The 22,487-nt window shown below is 48.2% G+C and overlaps 1 protein-coding gene, 2 long non-coding RNA genes and 1 pseudogene across 10 annotated transcripts in view; 2 read left to right on the top strand and 2 right to left on the bottom strand.

Moving 5' to 3' along the window:
- The window catches only part of LOC147998489 (uncharacterized), an 84,916-nt gene that overhangs the window by 16,941 nt on the left and 45,488 nt on the right, over positions 1–22,487 (bottom strand). The window lies entirely within an intron of this gene.
- Positions 2,783–9,656, top strand: LOC147998492 (class I histocompatibility antigen, Non-RT1.A alpha-1 chain-like; annotated as a pseudogene). Its single transcript, XR_015645459.1, has 7 exons — positions 2,783–2,874; positions 3,077–3,346; positions 3,526–3,801; positions 4,991–5,266; positions 5,394–5,510; positions 5,688–5,720; positions 6,102–9,656. The product of XR_015645459.1 is annotated as a class I histocompatibility antigen, Non-RT1.A alpha-1 chain-like (transcript).
- On the bottom strand, positions 16,401–21,615 carry LOC147998491 (uncharacterized). Its single transcript, XR_015645548.1, has 3 exons — positions 20,823–21,615; positions 19,162–20,766; positions 16,401–19,085 (listed from the first exon to the last, which is right to left on the bottom strand). It is a non-coding gene; the product is annotated as an uncharacterized LOC147998491 (long non-coding RNA).
- LOC147998490 (RT1 class I histocompatibility antigen, AA alpha chain-like) overlaps positions 21,420–22,487 on the top strand; it is a 23,019-nt gene continuing 21,951 nt past the window's right edge. For 4 of the 5 annotated variants that reach the window (XM_087598555.1, XM_087598549.1, XM_087598546.1 and 1 more), the window contains exons 1-2: positions 21,638–21,842; positions 22,042–22,311. In XM_087598555.1, the coding sequence (XP_087454681.1) occupies positions 21,770–21,842; positions 22,042–22,311 (343 nt within the window). In that variant the 5' untranslated portion in view covers positions 21,638–21,769. Of the gene's footprint in view, positions 21,843–22,041; positions 22,312–22,487 lie in introns of all 5 variants that reach the window. The other variant, XM_087598547.1, reaches the window with a different exon arrangement.

Genomic DNA, 22,487 nt, shown 5'->3' with positions numbered 1-22,487 from the left:
GGGAATTAAAACTGACATCTGCTCAATTACAAAGAGCAGCACACACTGTGTCTTCTTCCTGGAATGAGGTCATGTTGCTCTGTGCATAGTAGGTCCATACAATGAAAGATTTTTTTGTATATTTAATGTTATCCTGTTCTGTAAATTGTCAATTCTATACACTCTATTTCAACCATCTCTAACTTCCTGTTACAGAGCTCTCTTCACTGGCTGGTGGTCCACTGGTGTCTGAACAGCACTGTGCCCTCCGCCCCTGGCCTCACACTCTCGATGTGTAGAGGAAAGACAGGCAGGATTATTAAAATCATACTTTTATATTTTATTTTCATGACCTGTCCTCTTTGTGCATATAAGCATGTAGGTGCACAGCCATTGATCCCTTGGAACTGAAGTCACAGATGGTGGAAGCCACCGTGTGCTGAGGGAACTTAACCTGGATCCTCTGCACCAGCAACAAGTGCTCCTGGCTGCTGAGCCCTCTCCCCAGCCACCATTGGAATGTTTGCCTCAGGAACCACACAGCTGCCTCACAGCTGCTGGCTGACACCATAGAGAAACCAGAGGCCAAGGAAGAGACAGGGTCAGTGCAGAGCTCAGGAGGGAGGGGAGCTGGGCACGGATGGGGTGAGACCTGAGGGACAGAGACACAGAGGGGCTGAGCAGGAGGAGACGGAGGCAAAGGGGAGACCTGACTCAGCAGAGTGCCCTGTGTGAGGGCATTTCCCTCAGCCTGCACTGGACACATCTCCACAACCCTGCTGGCCTCTTACACTTCACAGTGACTGCTGTGCTGGTTTGAATGAGAACAGCCACACAGGCTCATGGGAATGAATCCTTCAAATCCAGCTGAGGCCATGTTCAGAGAGGATTGGGAGGTGTGACCTTGATGGAGGATGTGTGCCACTGGTGTGTGCACTGAGGTTTTAAAAGACTTTCACTGGGCTGGAGAGACGGCTCAGTGGTTAAGGGCAACCACTGCTCCTGAGTTCAAATCCCAGTAACCACACGGTACCTCACAACATCTGTAATGAGATCTGATGCCCTCTTATGGTGTCTGAAGACAGGTACTTTATGAATAAATTATATATATTATATACAATATTATATATTATATACAATAATATTTTATATTACATATATTATATATATCAAAATTTTTAAAAAATCAACTTTCACTATTCCCAGTGTCTCAGTCTGTTACTTGCAAATCAAGTCGGGAGCTCTCAGCTGTTCTCCCACCACACCTCTCCTCTGCCATCATGGACTCAAATCCTCTGAAACTATATAACAGATTAAACATATTCTTTTGTAAGATACCTTGGTCATAGTGTCTTATCACAGTAATAAAAACTAACTAGAGCTAGTGTGCTGACACAGGCCTTCAATCCTGCTGTCATTGATTGAATAGGTGGCCCACATAGACTCATGTGTTTGGATGCTGGACGCACAAAGAGTGGCACTATTAGGAAGGGTGGCCTTGTAGGAGAAGGCATGGACATGTTGGAGAAAGGGTGTCACTGAGAGGAAGGGCTTTGAGGTCTCTGTGCTCATGCTCTGCCCAGTGTGGAATGAGAGCCTCTTCCTGGCTGCCTTTGGATCAAGATGTAGAAGTCTCAGCTCCTTCAGCACCATGTGTGCCTGCAGCTGCCATGCTTCCTGTTATAATGGACTAAACCCCTGAAACTGTTACCCACACCCTATTGAATGTTTCTTTTTAGAAGTGTTGCCTTGGTCATGGTGTTTCTACACGACAATGAAAGGGAAAGTAAGATACCCAGCCCTCAGGATGCAAAGGCCATGTATCTCTGGGAGGTCAAGGCCAGCTTGGTCTACATAGTAAATTCCAGGAGAGCCAGAGCAGTGCAGACAGACCTTGTCTCAAAAAACAGAATAAATAAGAAGAAAAGTAACAGGGACAGATCCTTTCTGTGGGGCTGCCTATCCCTACCGCATCCTTAGGTCAGTCAGGATGGAACCTAAGAGCTTCAAGTTCCCACGGAAAACACGCACAGCACCTAATAAGAGGGGTTCACTGAAACAGGAGCTGCTGAATCCTGGAGAGGCTGCTGGGCTGCTGTGGAGACCTGCATGGGGAGGTGACTGGAGTTCACACCTGTGGTCACCCACATATGTTGCTCTGTGTGATGGGTGACTCTCTTCAGGAGCCCCCACCCATCTCTCCTCTTCTTTCCACTTCAGTTCTATGGCTGCGATTTGGAGACATCCACAGAATGAAGAAATGTGTAAATTTAATATTTCCCCACACTACTGATCAAGTTAAGAGAGCCAGGTCTCTGTGGGGTCCGGGAGGGGTTTGCAGGCCAGCGCCTCCTCTTAAAGGAGAAGCATCTCTCCACCGCATCCACAAGGCTTGTGTTGTGATTGTGTTCCCGGAAGTGGCTTTTCTTCTAGAAGACTCCAGGGTCTGACTTATTAAGAGAAGAAGGAAGAGGAAGGTGGAGGAGAGCAAACAGGGAGCCTGGCCTGCGGGTGTCTCCTGGTGTCCACACAGCTTCTGGGTGACACCATGACAAACAGAGCTCTGTCCCACAGCCCAAGGTTCAGGCAAAGTCTTAGTCCCCAGGCTGTGAGGTCAGAGGCGGGGCCGGGGATTCCCCATCTCCCCAGTTTCACTTCTGCTCCTAACCTGTGTCAAGTCCTTCTGCCCGGACACTGACGACGCGCTGGAAATTCTCACTCCCATTGGGTGCCGTGAGCCCTGTGAACCAATCAGCGTCGTCATGGTACAGGAGTTATAAAGTCCGTGCAGCCCACAGGACTCAGATGGTCCCAGATCTCACATGGGGGCCATGGAGCCCAGCACGCTGCTCCTGCTGCTGGCGGCGGTCCTGGCCCCGACCCAGACCCGCGCGGGTGAGTGCGGGGTCCGGAGGGAAACGGCCTCTGCGTGGAAGGGCGGGGGCGGCACCGGTGAAACCTGGTCCCCGCGTCGCACACCAGACCCCCGCCCCTTCTCCACCGGCGTCCCGAGCCCCGCGCCCTGCTCCCCGCCCGGCCCGCGCACCCGCCCGGGTTCCCGGGAGGAGGTCGGGGTCTCACGGCGCGCCGCCCCCAGGCTCACACTCGGTGCGGTATTTCCACACCGCTGTCTCCCGGCCCGGCCTCGGGGAGCCCCGGTTCATTATCGTCGGCTACGTGGACCACACGGAGTTCGTGCGCTACGACAGCGACGCGGAGAATCCGAGATACGAGCCGCGGACGAGGTGGATGGAGCGGGAGGGGCCGGAGTATTGGGAGAGGGAGACACAGAAAGCCAAGGGACACGAGCAGATTTTCCGAGTGGACCTGAGGACCCTGCGGGACTACTACAACCAGAGCGAGGGCGGTGAGTACCCCGGGTCGGAGGTCACGACCCCGCCGCCTTCGCACAAGGCCCGGGACTTCGGGGTCCCAAGTCCTAGGTTCCAAGCAGAACCGACCCGGGCCGGTTTCCCTTTAGGTTTTGAGGAGTCCGCGGGTGGGCGGGGCCTGGGCGGGGCCGGGCCTGACCGCGGGGTCCCGCAGGCTCTCACACCATCCAGTGGATGTCTGGCTGTGACGTGGGGTCGAACGGGAGCCTCCTCCGCGGGTATGAGCAGTTTGCCTACGACGCCCGCGATTACATCGCCCTGAACGAAGACCTGAAGACCTGGACCGCGGCGGACACGGCGGCGCAGAAGACCCGAAACAAGTGGGATCAGGCTGGTACTGCAGAGAGACACAAGGCCTACCTGGAGGGCACGTGCTTGAAGTGGCTCCGCAGATACCTGGAACTGGGGAAGGAGACGCTGCTGCGCTCAGGTGCAGGGGCCACGGGCTTCTCCTCCTCTGCCCTCCTGCTGGGTCTCAGTCCTGGGGAAGAAGGAACCCTCAGCTGGGTGATGTCCCTGTCTCAGAGGGGAGACAGTGTCCCTGGGTCTCCTGATCCCTCATCACAGTGACTGCACTGCCTCTCCCAGGGCCCAGCCTTCTCCCTGGAGAGTTCTGAGTCCCTCTCAGAAGGGAAGGAGAGAATTTCCCCACTTAACAGCAGGGGCTCCCTGCTGTCAGCCATGGCCTCTCCCAGGCCAGGTTCTCTGCCCACACCCACTCTCTGAGGACACTGACTCCTGTCCTGCTGAGTGTGTCAGCCCTTACACCTCAGGGACCAGAAGTCTCCTTGACCTCATAGGAGACATGGACTCCACTACGCTAGGCTGGTTCCCCCCAGTTTCTAGAACTTTCCATAGAACACATTCTCATAGATTTCTTCCCAGACCGTGCGGTTTGCATCTCTAATACCCCATTTCTCTCTATTCCTACAGTGGTGAATGGTCCCATGAGCCCTTATGTGGTATCCTAGAGGAATATAAATTGTGGAATATCTTTTTGTTTTTCTTTTTTTTCTTCTCTTTTTTCTTATTTTTTACTTTCTTTTTACTTTCCTTTTTTTTTTTTTATTTTGAAGGCATTATTTTGCTTCTGGTCAGTTTTTTTGCTGCAAACACGTATTAATGAACATTTTTTTAAAGATTTATTTATTTACTTTATGTATGTGAGTACACTGTAGTTGTCTTCAGACACACCAGAAGAAGGCATTACAGATGGTTGTGAGCCACCATGTGGTTGCTGGGAATTGAACTCAGGACCTCTGGAAGAGCAGTCTGTACTCTTAACCTCTGAGCCATCTCTCCAGCCCCTGCAAACACATATTAAATCAATTATTTTCCATTCCCTCTTCCGTTCTATGATTACCCACCTCATGCTATAGAACACCACATAAGGACGGCCATGTTGACCCACTGGCTCATGTGGATTCCCTCTTAGCTTCTGAGTCCCTCAGGAAAGTGTGCAGTTCTGTGCTGAGGGGACCAGCTCTCCCTGCAGCTCACTAGTTGATGACAGTTGAAGTGTCAGACACACAGTTCAGTGTCATCATTGATTTAACTGTGTCTTGTGTAGATTTCAGTTTGTCTTGCTAACTGTGTGATTTCTTAAATCTTCCACACAGATCCCCCAAAGGCACATGTGACCCTTCACCCCAGACCTGAAGGTGATGTCACCCTGAGGTGCTGGGCCCTGGGCTTCTACCCTGCTGACATCACCCTGACCTGGCAGTTGAATGGGGAGGACCTGACCCAGGACATGGAGCTTGTGGAGACCAGGCCTGCAGGGGATGGAACCTTCCAGAAGTGGGCATCTGTGGTGGTGCCTCTTGGGAAGGAGCAGAATTACACCTGCCTTGTGGAACATGAGGGGCTGCCTGATCCTCTCACCCTGAGATGGGGTAAGGAGTGTGTGGGTGCAGAGCTGGGGTCAGGGAAAGCTGGAGCCTTCTGCAGACCCTGAGCTGGTCAGGGCTGAGAGCTGGGGTCATGACCCCCACCTTCATTTCCTGTACCTGTCCTTCCCAGAGGCTCCTTCATCCACAGACTTCAACGTGAGAATCATTGCTGTTCTGGTTGTCCTTGGAGCTGTGGCCATCATTGGAGCTGTGGTGGCCGTTGTGAGGAAGAGGAGGAGAAACACAGGTAGGAAAGGGCAGGGTCTGTTTCCCCTCAGCTTCCTTTAGAAGAGTGCTCTGCTCATTAATGGCAAACATGGCCACACCCCACATTGCTACTGTCTCCAACTGGGTCCCCTGTCAGTTTTAGAAATTTCCTCCTGTCAAGACCTTCCTTGAACTCTCACAGCTTTTCTTCTTACAGGAGGAACAGGAGGAGACTACACCCCTGCTCCAGGTTAGTGTGGGGGGCAGGATTGTCCCAAGGTGATTAGAGTCAAGCTGGAGATGGTGGGGAGCTCTGGCAACCCATAATAGCTTCTCTAGAGAAATCTACTGGGGTCTGAGTTGTACCTTGAAATGAGTGTGTGTGTGTGTGTGTGTGTGTGTGTGTGCGTGCATGCCCCGCCCCCCGTGTGTGTTTTGTTTTATCATAGGTAAGGCCAGCCCCAAAAGCTGTGATTTATCTCTCCCAGTTTGTAAAGGTGACACTCTGGGTCTGACTGGGGAGGGGCAATGTGGACATGATTGGGTTTCAGGGATTCCCAGAATCCTCTGGGAGTGGAGGGTTGTTGGGCTGTTGTCTTCACAGTGATGGTTTATGACTCTCGTTCTCTAGCATGAAGACAGCTGCCTGGAGTGGACTGAGTGACAGACGATGTGTTCAGGTCTCTGCTGTGACATCCAGAGTCCTCTGTTCTCTTTAAATACTAGTGTCTGATGTTCCCTCTGATTTTGTGGGTTTGCTGTGAAGAACTGTGGAGCCCAGCCTGCCCCTGCATTTCAGGGCCCTGTCTCTGCACTGCCCTGTGTTCTCTTCCACAGCCAACCTTCCTGCTCTGAAGTGGAATACTCAGGGTTCTCAGGAAAGTCGTTTGGATGGTGTTTTGCTGTGGCAAACAGGAGGAACGTTTCCTTACAGTGGACACAGGTGTGAAAGACTGAGATTGACTGGGGAAGGAATGTTTCCCTCAGACAGACACAGGAGAGAGGATGTTCTGCTAAAGCAAGCACATGAAAGGACACGCGATGAAGGAGACTTTGCTCACAACATGCATGTATTGGTCCGCCTTACATTGCGTACTCGAGCTGTATTTGTCACGGCTCCATAGTGAGAAATGCACCAATTAACTTCTGGTGGTGTGCTGCAGTCTGTTGCTGTTTCCGAGGACTGTGGCTGACTGGATGCATGTGCTGAGCAAGACTCGTTCTGAGTCAAGGCACATGGAGGACACGCGATGTTCAGAGGGTATAAATAGGGCTCCACAGAGTGACTGACACAGCTGCTACAGCTCGCCTTGGAACGCTTATGAGACTTTGCTGATCTCTGCTTCCCTGACAGAGGCCCAGCTGAGAACCTCTCCTGGGGTTCCTGTTGGTTCCTCCAGCTGACTCCTGCCAGGTCTGGCTCTCTCTGCTTGGTGATGCCACTGTTGCTCACCTGACTCTACCAAACTGGACTGTTGGTGTACACGAGGTGTTTGCAAGTGGGTAGAGCTGCTGCCGACCTGTGAACTGAACTGATTGCCACACAGTACACATGTGGTCGGAAAGCTGCCCTGGGCTCTCCCTGTAGCCAGGGTTCTCAGGGGTCTGGTGAGATCTGTCTGCTCATCTCTCAGGAGCACCTCCACAGCTGAGATAAGACCTAACAGAGAGGCTTCTCCCCTGTAACTTGGGTACCGATTCCTGAACCTGGACTGTCTTACCTTTTCCGTCTGGTGTTCTGGAGTTAACTCCCTGAAGTCTCTTAATCTCCACCCCCAGCTCTGTGCACCTGGGTCTTGCAGCTGATGCACCTGTGGTTGCTCTGCCTTTGGATGGCTCTGTATGGCAGGAGAGCAAAGTCCCCCTCAGAGGCCTGTGACCATTTAAATCATCTCATATTCATAGCACTAAAGACATGGGAGGCAGAAGCTGAGGGAAAAAACCTGACAGCTCAGCAAGGAAACTTTATTTTCTTAACTATATACGAGATATCTATTTACCAGCCTGATGCTACAACTAAACTCCAGCCCTTCAGAAATCTGTCTGTGTCACTCTATCAGTCTAGTCTGCCTTTCTCTTGAGCTCCTGCAAACCCAAGAGAGCTCCTGAGCTCTCTTTCCTGGATTTATATTTTACCTGTGTCCTGCCAGCTGCTTCTCTGTCATTCCTGCAAGTCCTAAGAGAAAATCCTATTCCATAAGGGCTCTTCAAAGCATTTAGTTGCTCCCTTACCCCCTAACCTGCTGAACCATTTCACTGTCATGGGAGTTGGGGTTGGGGGCTGTCCAGGGCAAGCCACTACAGGCCCCACCATTTCACTTTATGGTTGAAGGGAGCACAAGGCCACCTGCTGACCTTGCCTCAGGTCATAGAGCAAGGACCACAGGACCTCTCCTAAGCACCTTGCCTTAAAATAAGCAGGATCTTTCCCTTTTGCGTTCTTATCTGTGGGGAATTCAGAGGCACCCAAACCACACCAGGACACATATCCTGGATCTGCCAAATGCAGTATCTACTGAGGATTTTATATTTTGCTAACTGTTAGGTTTTCTATGTACAATAATAAAATATTCTGTGACATGGGCCTGTCAGTGGTTAGGAGCTGAACATTTCTGGTCTGGGCTTTTCTGACAGACAGGGGAGGGCAGTATCTGGTCAGGCTCTCTCCTTTGGTTGATCTGGGTGAGTGCTCATGGTTTTCAGAGGAGCTCCTGGGTCAACCCTGAGCTTTATGACTTTTGATGCAATCTACAGCTTTTTTTTGTTCTGCGAGAATAAAAACAAATCAGCATCCCCAACACCATAGATTTGCTGACTTCCATTCTGATGTTAACACATCCTTGTAGTATATAGGGTGATTTAATTCCACAGTTTTTCCCTTGATCCAGTGTCTCTTGGCAGCTGTTGGTCCTCTCTTGTTAATGTTCAGAAAATCCAAAGTTAATGGAGCATGATTTAGTCTACCCCTGGGGCCTTTATTCTTTCTTTTTGTTTTATACCTGTGTTCTTTAAGGTGTAATTGGGTCTTTTCTACTGTTTGCCCTGCAGAATTGTGTGGTGTAGCTGTAATGTGCTTTGTAATGAGGGAAGAATTGCTGCATCTTACTGGAGACGTATGCAGGGCACTGTCGGTCCTAGTTTGTACACCTATTCCCACCAGAGCCATGCCTTCCAGTAAATGTGTAATTACAGAGCCAGCCTTTTCAGAACTCAAACCATTTGCCCATTGGAAGCCTGAGTATGTGTCAATGGTGTGGTGCAAGCCTTAGGCTTCCAAATTCTGCAAACTGAAACACATCTATCTGCCAGATTCCATTTTTTATTTACTTTGTTGGTGCCCTTAGAGTTACTTCTAGTGTGCAATGGAGTTTGGTTGTACAAAAAACAAGTAGGACATTTCTTTATAAATGCCTTGGCTTGTTGCCAGGTCATAGAATTTTTTTCTTTAAACATTAACTGTTAACATAGTGGTTTTCAGGAACATCTGAGGCTCCTAACACACTCCTTATGAATAATCAGTCATTTCCTTCATTCCCTCTGCCAATGACCCCGGCATGACAGTGAGAGACTGAATGTGGGTGATAAGTCATGGACAGTCGCTGTTTCTGATTGTCTGGTGCAGCGGCAAAATAATGTGAATTCTGAATTATCCAGAACAAATTCAGCAGTTGCTGTGTGGAGAACAACTCTTTCTGCATATTGAGCCTCAGTCACTATATTAAGAGATTCAGGAAGTTTTGATAATACCATAAAGATTGCATACAACTCTGAGTTCTGCACTGAAGCACATGGGCTTTGAATTACAAATTCTTTCTTTCTTTCTTCCTTTCTTTCCTTCCTTCTTTCTTTCTTTCTTTTTTTACTGAATTATTATCCGCCATTCCCAGCTTTTTCATCCAGATGGACTGTAGGGGCTTCAGGATATAGTGTTCCTTTTATAATGCATTGGACAATCCAATTAGTACTTTTTGTAAACTGAAGTTGTTTTCTTTTAGGACATTTGTAAGTCTGGAGAGATCGTTTGGAGGTTAAGAGCATTGACTGCTCTTCCAGAGGTCCTGAGTTCAAATCCCAGAAACCACATGGTGACTCACAACCATCTGTATGTAACAGGATCCCATACCCTGTTCTGACAGCTACAGTGTACTTACATATAATTAAAGAATATGTGTTAATTGCTCCCAAATAGTTGTTACAAACTCTAGGCCAGTCTACATTGATTACCCATAATGAAGGAATCTCAGTATTAGTATACGGTCTATAATTTTGATGGGTCTATTCCTACAATAGTCATAATCATACTTTTATAATTAAATCAGAATCTTTTTGTTATAAGGCTTGTAATTCTTTCCTTTTAGTGTGTTGTAAGAAGCTTCATTCTAAAATGTTATTCTCTTTGCACAATGAGACCCGTGGGAGAATGAGTTAAAGACAAAAGAACCGGGGGTGGGGCTCTGTGGGGGCTGCAGCCCGCAAACCTTGTCAAGTTGCAGGGAGCTGTGCAGCACTGTGCAGGGCCGAGGGAGGAACCGCCCCTTGATGCCTGCTGCCAACTCCCGGGCTGGGCGGGACCAGCACCATTGAGGATGCACATTGAGTTCACAGGACCTATCCATGTAACTGGGTCCAGGTCATTCAACACACTGTTGTGAGAGTGCACTGCATACACCTGACACACATGCACAAAACCACACATGCATAAATATTAAAAACTTCAAAAATGAGATTTCTGGGCTGAGGAAGTGGCTCAGAGGTTATGAGCGCTTTTGTTCTTCCAGGAATTCCCAAGTTCAATTCTCAGCTCCCAATCGTGGAATTATAGTTGGCGGGAGAGGGTCGGCTTCGAGTATGTGTGTGTGTGTGTGTGTGTGTGTGTGTGTGTGTGTGTGTGTGTGTGTGTGTTCCCATTGTGTGTCTTGTTGTAACTGACTGATTTTTTTCTACAGTTGAACAGACACAGTAAAGGAATCACCCATTCTGGACCGTGGCAGTCTGTTGTAGAAGAGGACGCAGGGGTCAGGGAGGAAACACTACTGCCCCACACCTGTCCTCACAGCCCACCCTCTCCATGCCTCTCTCTGCGTCACCACCACTCCTAAACCTAGTCCTGATTTATCAGAGTTGTTTGTCTGTTTTTTTTTTTTTTAACAAAACTAAGAATGAGGGGGCTGGAGAGATGGCTCAGTGGTTAAGAGCACTGACTGCTCTTCCAGAGGTCCTGAGTTCAAATCCCAGCAACCACATGGTAGCTCGCAACCATCTGTAATGGGATCTGAGGCCCTCTTCTGGTGCATCTGAAGACAGCGACAGTGCACTCATATATAATAAATAAATCTTTAAAAAAACTAAGAATGAAACAACTGTGTCTGTGGTGTCTGTAAGTGCTCCGTTTGGGTGGGACTTGAGCCAGGGTCACTCTGAGTATTGAGCCCTGTTGTGGGGCAGGGTCATAGCAAGGTAAGGCCCAAACCCGAGAGGCTGTGGCTCCCCAGCTGCCTTCTCTTCTGGTTCTACTCACTTTCTAAAGTGGCTGTGGGCAGTGAAGCTGGGGGACTGCTGGGGGTCGGGAGGTAAAGAGGAAGCTCGGGTTCCTCATGCCTCATCTCCCCCCACCGGGTTCCTAGTATGAGGACCTGCCCAATGGTGTGCGTGAACACAGGCACACACACACACACACACACCAGCAAGGCTGTGTAAAGAGTCTGCAGTCCCTGGGTGGGATCAGAGAGTGTCAGCCAGGGCAGGCCCGGGGGCCTTGGGAAGCTTGGGAAGCCCTGGTAGAGGTCTGGCTTATCTGCCCTTTCTCACGTGGTCAGAAGTTCAGAAGGTCATAGGTGAAGCCCAGGTGGCCCAGGTCTTACTCAGACTTGGATCTGTATCTGTAGAACAGGCCTGTTCTGGGTTTATCTTGAAGCCCTTGGCAGTGTTGCTGGGATCCCTGGAGGGGAGAGCAGGAGGTGGGAGGAGAAAGAAACAGTGTAGCCCAGTGGCTGCCTGAGCTGCTGCTGCACCGGAGCACCTGCTCTCTGCAGGCCTTGATTTCACTTCAGGGTCAGGCACTCAGGCAGCGGACCCAGGCCCCCAGACTGGAACTGTGTCGCTGATCTGAGATTTCAGATCTCGACAGTTGCTTTACAATTCAGTTGTGATGCCAGCCTTGGCACAAATGGGTGTTGTGAAGGAGGCCATGTGGGTGGCTCAGGACAGGTAGGTGGTGTTACTCTTGGTCACTTGTGGAAATGGATGTCTTCAGAAAGACATGGCCCAGAGCACAGGCCTTCTGGGGAAGAGCAGCTGCCTCTGCTCAGAGGAATGAACAAAAGTCTTGTACCTTTGGTGTTCCTGCCTGCACCTCTCTGTGTGCCCCTCTGGGTGAGCAGAGGAGGGTGGTCTCTGCACAGAAGAGGTTTCTCACAGCCAGGGTCTCATCAGGCTGAACTACCTGTACACACGGCCAGATGCCTCAGTCTCCATTTCGCTCTTCGTTTTTACTTTCAGAATATTTTCTGTGTGTGTACAAGTTTTGACAGCATCCATCCAAGTGCACTAACTGCATTGCCTGTGGAGGCCAGCAGAGGGCGCTGTCCTGTGGAGCGGGTTACACATGGCTGGGAGCCACCTGACTTGAGTGCTGGGCATCTCAGCTGGGTTTTCTGCAAGAGCAGCAAGTGTTCTTACCACTTGCCCTCTCCTCCGGAGATCCTCCTTTCTGAAGAGATCTGGCCGCCACATCCTGGCGGGAAGGGAGGGATGTTCACAGAGAAAGTGAGAAGACTAATACAGCCTTGCTAGGTTCCCCTACTCAAGACAATTAACCATTAGCGTTCCCTTTGCCCAGTCAAGTGTGCTGGATAGTTTTAAATGTCAACTTGACACAAGCTAAGCCCATCACAGGAGGGAGCCTCAGTTAAGAAAATTCCCCCATAGCATTGGGCTGCAGGCAAGCCTGTAAGTCATTTTCTTGATTAGTGAGTGATGGAGAAGGGCCCAGCCTTTCTCCCTGGGCTGGTGGTCCTGGGCTCTACAAGAAAACAGGACTGGGCCCATTCTTGAAAAGGGGAGGTAGGGTGGGGGGAGTAATGTGTGAGGGGGATTAGAAGGAGGGGGCTGCAAATGGAGTAAATAATGGAGAGAAGGAAAGGCTGATTTCAGGGCATGGTGATGCAGGCCTTTAATCCCAGCAATTGGGAGGTGAAGGCAGGCAGATCTCTGGGTTCAAAGCCAGGCTGGTCTGCCAGAGCTGTCAGAGAAACCCAATCCTGTCTGGAAAAATCACAGAGGTGGATGCTGGGGGAGCAGGCTGAGCAAGCCAGTAAGTATCCTCCACCATGGCCTTCGCATCAGCTTCTGCCTCCAGGTCCCTGCTGTTTGTCTTTCTGTCCTGACTTCCTTCCATGATGAACAGTGATGTGGACGTGTAAGCCAAATAAACTCTCTCCTCTTTCCTTGGTTGTAGTGTTTACCACAGCAATAGAAACCCTAATCAAGACGGGTCAGAGTTTGGTTCTCACACAGTACAGTCTCCATAAAAGCCCTAGAGAGTGTGAGGCAGATGTCTAACAAGAGATCCCAGGATTCAAACCCTATACCTGGTGCAACCCCTTAACCCTTCCAGAAGGCAATACAGCTGCTGCCCTCTTCAGCCATCTTCAGAAACGTTCTTGCGATTAGTTGCTGCTGTAGGAGCTGATGAGCCCCCAGATCTAAAAAGGAACCAGAGGGTGAGGCTGGAAGGGTGGCTCAGAGGTCAGGAGCACTGGCTGCTCCTGCAGAGGACTTGAGTTCAGTTCATAGGACACTCGCGGCAGCTCGAAACCATCTGTAATTCCAGTCCCAGGGGACCTGTCGCCTTCTTACGGCCTCGATGGGAACTCCACACACATGGTCCACAGACAGATATACAGACAAAATGCTCACATACATAAAGTAAGATTTAAAGTCTTAAAAATAAGGGGGCTGGAGAGATGGCTCAGTGGTTAAAGCACTGACTGCTCTTCCAGAGGCCCTGAGTTCGAATCCTAGCAACCACATGGTGGCTCACAACCATCTGTAATGAGATCTGATGCCCTCTTCTGGTGTCTGAAGACAGCTGCAGTGTACTCATATATAATAAATAAATAAATTTAAAAAAAATAAGGATTCAGATAGTGTCTTCTGTGGGTAATGTTGCTCTGTGGATACAGCACGCTTATGGTGCACAGATGTGCATGCACGCAAAGCCCTCATAGACATAGAAATAAACCGGATGTGGGGACTGAGTACCACGTAGTAGGCTATGAGGCACCTGAGAGACTGCACCCCTCCCTGGAAGGAAGAGGCAACAGTGCGATGGGCTTCAACTCTTTTCCTTTGCACACTTTCATTACACACCCAAAGGGTACACTTCAGCACGCTGCCGCTTTAACAGAACCCCCTTCTGCCGGAAGCCTGTTCCAAGTCTGGGGAGTGTTTACAAGGCAGGCACGCAGTTGCAGCCAGCAACTGAGCATTCATTACTCACAACCACTGAGCCTCAGAAGCAAGCTCACGGACAGCTGCTTTATCCTGGGAGCCGCCCTGGGAGCGTACAGTGGGGTGTGTGTGTGTGTGTGTGTGTGTGTGTGTGTGTGTGTGTGTCTGTGCATACGCACACAAAAGCTCTTGTCTCTGCTCTTAGGAACAGTCCTGAGCAGTGCTGTGCTCACAATGACCTGTGTGGAACCTGCTCAGGGCCCCGGGTCGCTGGGAAGAAACTAAGCCGTGGTATTTGACAGCAGCAGAGAGATGCACGCAAGCTTTGAAGTAGTTTGTCATTGCAGCAGCTGGGTTTTCAATGCACTGCCTAATTGATTCATTATTAATTAGTTCATGTATGCTGGTGAACACTCAGATATATCAATTGGAAAAGGCTGTTACCAGGACTGATTGAAGCTGCTTGCTACAAAAGCCCAGCTACCGAAGTTCCATGTCTGTGGCTCATATAAAGGCAGGAGAGAACTGAGTTCATGATGCCTGCTGACTTCACACCTTCCCTGGTAAGCAAGCACACATTCTGATACATTTCGGTGTGGTTTTAGTTTTATTTTTTATTTTATTCTTTAAAGTAACATGGGAAAGAAAGGGTTCCTTTCTTTCAAGATTTATTTATTTTATGTCTATGAATACACTGTAGCTGTCTTCAGACACACCAGAAGAGGGCATCAGATCTGATTACAGATGGTTGTGAGCCACCATGTGGTTGCTGGGATCTGAACTCAGGATCTCTGGAAGAGCAGATAGTGCTCTTAACCGATGAGCCATCTCTCTGACCCTTTGGTTTTATTTTTAACACACACACACACTCACACACACACACACACACACACACACACACACACACACACACACCATATCACACACATTGAAGCACCAGTTGTCCTGGACCTCCAGGTGGCCTAGAGTTCAAACTCCAAAGATCTGCCTGCCTCTGCCCTCACCCTCATACCGTAGTGCTGGGACCAAGGCCATGGGAACCACACCAAGGTTTTAATAGCACCTTGATAAACTTTAAAGGTTGTGATCCCACGCCTCTTCTGTTGCACCTTTGAGTTGACTGATGTGTTCTACATAGATGGGATCGCTGCTAAAGTGACAAAGTCACCCATCGATCAGCTTCAGACTCCAAACTACTCAGGATATTCAGATTCCCGAGTTCAGAGGAAAGTGATGTGAACATTGTATAGAACTCGGAACTCAGGAATCCCGAATCCTGAGACTGTGAAACCGCACCAAGCCCTGCAGTGTAGAGAGCTTGGCAGGGACAGCTTCACTACTGAGAAGACAGAAGGGGATACAGGAGTGCATAGGAATAGTAGGGAACGGGTAAATTATTCAGTCTATTCTTACATACAACTTTGTGTATTGATACCAAATTATTGTATATTTTTAAAAGATTATATTAGCTTTGTGAATTGAAACAAAATTGATGTTTATTTGATTACATTAGTATAGATCTTTGTGTATGGATTCAAATTAAGGTTACAGTTGGTTATATTGGTATAGATCCTTGGATATTGATACAAAAGTAAGGTTATATTTTGGTAACAACATAAGAACTTATAACTATGTATCAACCACATGACATTAAGATAAATATGAATTTCTTAACAAGACAATGGGAAGGACTAGTCCTTTTTGAAAGTGCCTATTACACACTGTTTTAGAAAATTTGTAAGGTGTTTGGGATTTAGCTCAGTGGTAGAGCGCTTGCCTAGCAAGCGCAAGGCCCTGGGTTCGGTCCCCAGCTCTGAAAAAAAGAAAAAAGAAAAAAGAAAATTTGTAAAATGCTAGTTAATAGTTCATCAAACTTTTGTTTGTTTGGTTTTGTTAGGTACTAGTCTTCAAAAAACCTCAGACATCTACTGAATATAAGATTCAAAGATGTCTTATTAATTTAAGACTAATTTTTTTTACAATGAGATGTGTCCGCTCCTGGCAGCACCGCCATACTACTTCAAGGAAGACGCTGAGCATTGAAGAATCTCCTTACAGAGTTTGCTTCACATGTGGCTGCCACTGGGCAAGAAACTGCCCTTCCTTCAACTGCTGACAGAATACTGTCCAACCTGGACCAAGAAAGCACAGGAAGGCAAATGCTGAACTCTGTCAAGACTAGGTAGAGAAGAAGTCCCTCATGGTTCACAGAACAATCTGTCAGATGCTCTGGGCCAGTGGCCTGAAGACATGGATGCTCCAAACTTCCAGAAACCCTGGGTGACTGTCCAGGGAGCCAGCAGTCTCTGTCCTTCCTATGCTTTCAGAAGCTGCTTGTTCTGCACTTCCTGTCTCTTTTGAGAACATTTATTCTTCTCAGGTCTCTGATGGGGTTGAAGACTAGATAGTTAAACTCTCACAGTTAAACCTAAATTGTTTAGGATTTTCAAAATGTTTTACGGTTTTTTTTATTTGTTTTGATTTATTTTAGCTATATGAGCAAACTGTTGCTATCTTCAGACACACCAGAAGAGGGCATCAAATCCCCATTACAGATGGTTGTGAGCCACCATGTGATTGCTGGGAATTGAACTCAGACACCTCTGGGAGAGCAATCAGTGCTCTTAACCGCTGAGCCATCTCTCCAGCACTGTTTTAAGGCTTAAAAAGAGGTAGGTTGATAAGTGTAAGTTTTAATAGCAATTTGTGTACAGACCTTTGGACTCACCGAACTTGGACAGAGAGTGGAACACTTTCTCCAAGGTTGCCAAATTCAAATAAGTGGACTGGACATTGTGAGTGTGATTGTTACCGGACAGTATATAGTTTATTGATGCTGGAAAAAGAGCAACTGTTCAGACAAAAAGGGGGGAATGTTGCAAGATACCTGATCACATTGTGTAGTTCAAGATTGTGAACTTGGAACAGGAAAATCCTGTCTCTGCTTGTGGAGTTGCACAGCCCTAAGAGACGCCTTTAAGCCAAGAGCGTTCTGTTCAGTGTGGACAGGTTGTTGTGGTGCGGCTCAGACTTACACACACCTTTTCTCCAACAGCTTTCTGTAAACGGTGTTAAATAAAATCAGCCATAGGTCAAGAGGCAGAGCATGCGAACAGAAGGCAGGGGTGGACATAGGAAAACACAGGAAGTAGAAAGGAGGGAGACTGAGGTGGAGGGAACTGAAGGTGTGGAGAAGGAGCTTTCACCTTCTGAGGCCTTGGTAGAGTAGGGAGGTCTTTCTTGGACTCGTTGAGACAGCAGGTTTTCACCCCAAAATCTGGCCCCTTCATCTTCATTGGTAAAATGAAAACAATGAGCTTTTGTTTTTAAAAGCAACATACCACGAAAACATGTTTTAAGATAGAAACCATGTGTCTCTCCTCCATGTTGGCTGATGACCTCATCAAAATGTACGCTTCCATATGACTGGCAGCCATCTTTACTCTGGTTAAAGAGTCCACGCCCTGTGAGTTCAGGATCATCTTCAGATGACCACTTGCCACAATAACGGTAAAACTTCTTTGTTCTTGTGAGCTCATGTATATCATTGTATCTCCTTGTAGACTAAAGGATCCAACCAGACTCAAGGATTTCTGATTGGCATACATTTTTGTATGAAAGTAGCAATTTAAGGTTACATTTGTTACAACGTACTATATTTGTGACTCAACTCTGGTTTGGAATATAGTGTATGTAATTATAAAAATTTAAGGTTTTGAATGTCTACTTGGCTTATCAAAATCTGGTTTAAGATGTGTGTCTAAACTGCTACACCTTGCTAACTACTGAGCACCAAGCTGCGATAAAGTGTAGATAAGCACAACACACGCCAAATGAATAAGGTAGGCATTTCATTCTAAAATTTTATGTTATAAGAGCATTATACGCATTCATGGCTTTGTGATTGTGACAGACTCCTGGAACCATAGTTACAGACCATTGTGCCTTCGATGTGGTTGTTGGGATTTGAACTCAAGACCTGGGGAAGTGCAGCCAGTGCTCTTGACTTCAGAGCCATCTCTCAACCAATTATATCTGATAACAAATAAGGTATACTGAGTAATACGTTATACATTTCCAAGGCCTATTCAGCTTCACCGTGACATTGTGTAGCTTTGTGTACTTGCTCACCTTGTTGGGCTTTAGCTCTTGGAAAAACCGAGTTATACAAAAACTGTGGTAACCTATAATGGTATGCGATAAAAGCAAGCCACCAGGCTCTTATGGACGAGGCTACAGCATTTATAGTTTATTTGGATGATAAAGGAGCTTCACCTCAAATTACAAAGACTCAAACTTAACAGAGACAAAGTTGCAAAATCTGAATCTTAGGAAAGTTGCCGACTTATTGTAAACTGTTGAGGACAATTAACAATGCACGTCCAGAACAGGAACACGGTTTATTAAGCTCCTGTGTATGTTTCCAAAGTTAAGCACAAAACAAGTTACTAGAAACTAGGGAAGTTTGTTCAGGTCAGATATCCTTATTATTACAGCCCTGAAAACTGATGCTGCCCTGGGTCCTCTGCCTGCACTGAAATCAAGACTCCCACAGTGGAACCTTCTGGGATTGTCCATTAAGGGAGAAGTCTGTCATTTTTAAGAGATTTGGAAGCTGCTTGGTCTGTACCTACTTACTCAGGTGAAAATCACGCTCCAAAGACCTCTGATGGTGTTGACTAGGGAGAGTTTTGTCAGTTGAACCCCAAGCAACAACACGGGCTTCATGTGCTCCTCAGTTCTCTCCCTGTGTAAACATCATAGGCCACTTTCCTAGAGTTCCTACTGTGTCCAGACACTGATCACATTGTTTCGAGATTCTAAGAAGAGATAAATCCACGCAACAGATTTCAATGCAACTTTTTACTATCCCTTTTTGTAAAGGAACTTGTTTTACAATGATTGCTCTCAGTAACCAACCACCTGCATCTTGTGGTGAGTAATTGGATAGAAAAAACTTCGAAGTTTAAGTAGGTTCTAAGGATATGAAAGCTTAAGTTGCAAGACTCTTAAAACTGTGCTTTGAGATCGGTGGATGTGACTTATAAAGGTCTGAAAAAGTGCTTTAACTACAATTTATAAAGGTATAAGGAGGTGTTTTAAGGTGTGCAAATGCAATTGTAAAGGTCTAAGAAAGTGATTTAAGGTGTATGTAAAACGTTGCCTAGCAAGTGCAAGGCCCTGGGTTCGGTCCCCAGCTCCAAGAAAAGAAAAAAGAAAAAAAAAACAAAAAACAAAACCGAAAACGTTTCCGATTTCTTCCTTCTCTATGCTACTGTTATATTTAGACCTAGAAAGCTCAGAGTTTAAAATTCATCAATGGAGTTCAGATGAGTTATTGATCTAAGTATGATAAATTGCGATTGCTATTACAGTCACAAGCTCAAGATATGTATTTCCTATGGTATGCTATACTTCTAAGTACAGACTAAATGTGTTTCTCACTGACCTAAAAAAATGTCTGTCCAATCTGTATACACCCAGTGTCTGGAGAGAGGAAAGAGTCCTCATGCTTTTAATGCGAAGTCATTTTGGGGTCCCCATGCTTTTACTACAACTCAAAGGCATAAGTCCGTTGCCTTTTCTACAATGTGACATCCAGTACAGAACACAGTGTTATGTTAGCATGTCTAAAATTTATCTCATTTTGTAAACTTAAAAAATCTTCTAAGCTTTGAAGAATCTACCTAAATCCACCTCTCATGAGTCAAATGGTTTCCAGATAAGTACTGTTGATAAACAGCCTGCTTCATCTCCTGCCTATTCAGTTTATTCCCAAGGGTGGGGTTACCTTCTCCTCTCTGAGGTCTTGGGATGCCCCATCCCCAACTAATGAGCCTAAAAGTTTCAAAAGTCCACCTAAGAAACAAATTTCTTCTAATCTCCTTAACTTTACCTTCTGATCATTATCTATACAGATGTGCTTCAGGGAAATGCTAGCTCCAGGTGTTTCCTCAAAATCCGGGTGCCACACAGCTTCAAAGCACCTGCCCCATGATGGTTCAACTTAAAGATGAGTCTGCATTCCTCAGCTGCAGATGGCCCTGCAGAGCCTGGACAGTGAGGGGACAGTCTGCTGTTTTTGAACCTCCCCAGCTTCCCAGCTTTCTTGGGTCTTCAGAGATATTGCCACACGTCAGAGAGCAGGAGGCAGTCTAAAGAGTATGATGACCCTGTGAGGCCTCATGGATCACCCCTTCCTATTTTCTCACTGTACAGAGTGAATAAGAGGAAGGGATGTCTGTAACCAACAACCACCCACGTTCCAGAACCAGCCTGCTCTCAGACCCTCAGTGCTAGAAGCCACATCATCACCAGCCACCAAATGTGACACATTTCCACTGTGGACACAAGTAGTACACCCTTATCCTGCCCAGGTCTTCGCAGACGGCTCTTTTTCTCTTCCAACCACTACCCACCCCCAATAAATCTCTCACATGAAGCCTGTTCTGTGCTGTGATCTTTGCAACATCCCTTAGCCCTCTGATCCATGCGAGAACTCTAAGAAGCCTCCCAGGGTCACCCTGAATGTTTGCCCAGCTGGGCAGGTGTCTGGTGGAGCAGGACCTGAAGCTGCATGAAGTCTGAGCAAAGACGGAAATTGTAAACGTTCAAAGAGTGGAAGGGCGCTTCTTCTCATTCCTCTTTTAATACTGTCTGTCTGTCTGTCTGTGTGTCTGATGTGTTGGCATGTATGCATGTTGTACACATGTATGCATGTTGTACACATGTATACATGCATGTATGTACATTTGTATGTAGCATGTATGTATGTTTGTATGTATCTGTCTCTATGTGTATCTATATCTAACTCTATCTATCTGTCTGTCTATCTATCCATCTATCTATCTATCTATCTATCTATCTATCTATCTATCTATCTATCTATCTACCTACCTACCTACCTAACCTACCTAACTTGCCTGCCTCTCCTCAGTCCCTCCACAATCAGATTAGCCTGCTCTGAGGGAAGAAAATGTCCCTATTTCTCCCCTCCCCCCACATGCTCTGACTTGATCAGTCTCTCCTGTGATTATATCAGCAGCAGCATCCAACAGGCAGGGGACAGACAAGTCCTCAGGACTGAGGGGCAGGGATGAGGTGGGAACCCCCCCCTTCTTTGCATTCCAACTGTTGTTAACCTTGTGTCCTCCAACCAGAGGGTAGGTCAGGGGGAGGAGCTCATCCACATTGTCCTCCCTCAGCTCTCCCTGGGCAACCCTGCACCAGGAAGCCATGCTGTCTGCATTTTGTCAACCTGACACAAACCAAGACAGATTTGGGAACAGGATCCTGAGTAGAGAAAAAGCCTCCATCCAGGGCCGCCTTTAGGAAAGTCTATGAGGCATTTTTAAAGTTATTATTAACGATGAATATGGAAGGGCTCAGCCCACTGGAGGTAATCCTGGCTGGTGGTCGTGGATTGTACAAGAAAACAGGTTGAGCATGCCATGAGGAACGAGGTAGTTAGCAATGGTTCTCATGGTCTCTGCTTCAGCTCCTACCGCTAGAGTCCTGCCTCAAGATCCTGCCCTGAATCTCTTCAATGATGGACTGTGATGTGGAAGTGGAAACTGAAATAAATCCTTTCTTTCTTCCTCAAGTTTCTTTTGGTCATGGGGTCTTATCATAGCAATGGAAACCCTCACTAACACAGAGGTGCACAAGGGCCTTACTCTGCTCCCTGAGTTCTCCTGCAGCACAACCCTGCCCTTCTCTTGCCCGGAAGCCACAACCTTCTTTACAGCTCCTATGGATCTGATTCGCTCTGACCTCCAACTGGGTAGTGCTATCTTGGGTTGGTTGTAAAGTCCATGCAGCCTGACTCAGACCTGTTCCTGATCTCGGATGGGGGCCACGGCGCCGCCCACGCTACTCCTGCTGCTGGCGGCCGCTCTGGCCCCGACCCAAACCTGCGCGGGTGAGTGCCGGGTCGGGAGGGAAGTGGCCTCTGGGAGAGGGGCGGGGAAGGCACCTGGGAAGCCGGGTCTCCACGTCGCACACCAGACCCTGCTCCTTCTCCACCGGCGTCCAGAACCCCGCGCCCTGCTCCCTGCCCGGCCCGCGCACCCGCCCGGGGTCCCGGGAGGAGATCAGGGTTTCACGCGCACCGCCCCCAGGCTCACACTCGCTGCGGTATTTCGTCACCGCGGTGTCCCGGCCCGGCCTCGGGGAGCCACGGTTCATCTCTGTCGGCTACGTGGACGATACGGAGTTCGTGCACTACGACAGCGACGAGGAGAATCCGAGGATGGAGCCGCGGGCGCGGTGGGTGGAGCGGGAGGGGCCAGAGTATTGGGAGGAGGAGACGCAGAGAGCCAAGAGAAGGGAGCAGTGGTACCAAGGGAGCCTGAGGAACCTGCGCAGCTACTACAACCAGAGCGAGGACGGTGAGTGACCCCGGGTCGGAGGTCACGACCCCTCCGCCTCCCCACACGGCCAGAGAGGTCCCTGGACCCAAGTCCGAGGTTCAGGAGAAGAACAGACACGGGCCGGTTTCCCTTTCAGTTTTGAGGAGTCCGCCGGCGGGCGGGGCCGGGGTGGGGCGGGGTCTGACCGCGGGGTC

The sequence above is a fragment of the Rattus norvegicus genome, chromosome 20, assembly GCF_021556685.1.
Source record: "Rattus norvegicus strain SHRSP/BbbUtx chromosome 20, alternate assembly SHRSP_T2T, whole genome shotgun sequence".
In the NCBI taxonomy this organism is placed as follows: domain Eukaryota; kingdom Metazoa; phylum Chordata; class Mammalia; order Rodentia; family Muridae; genus Rattus; species Rattus norvegicus.
The sequence above is the reverse complement of the archived record's forward strand: the minus strand, read 5'-3'. Positions and strand labels throughout refer to the sequence as shown.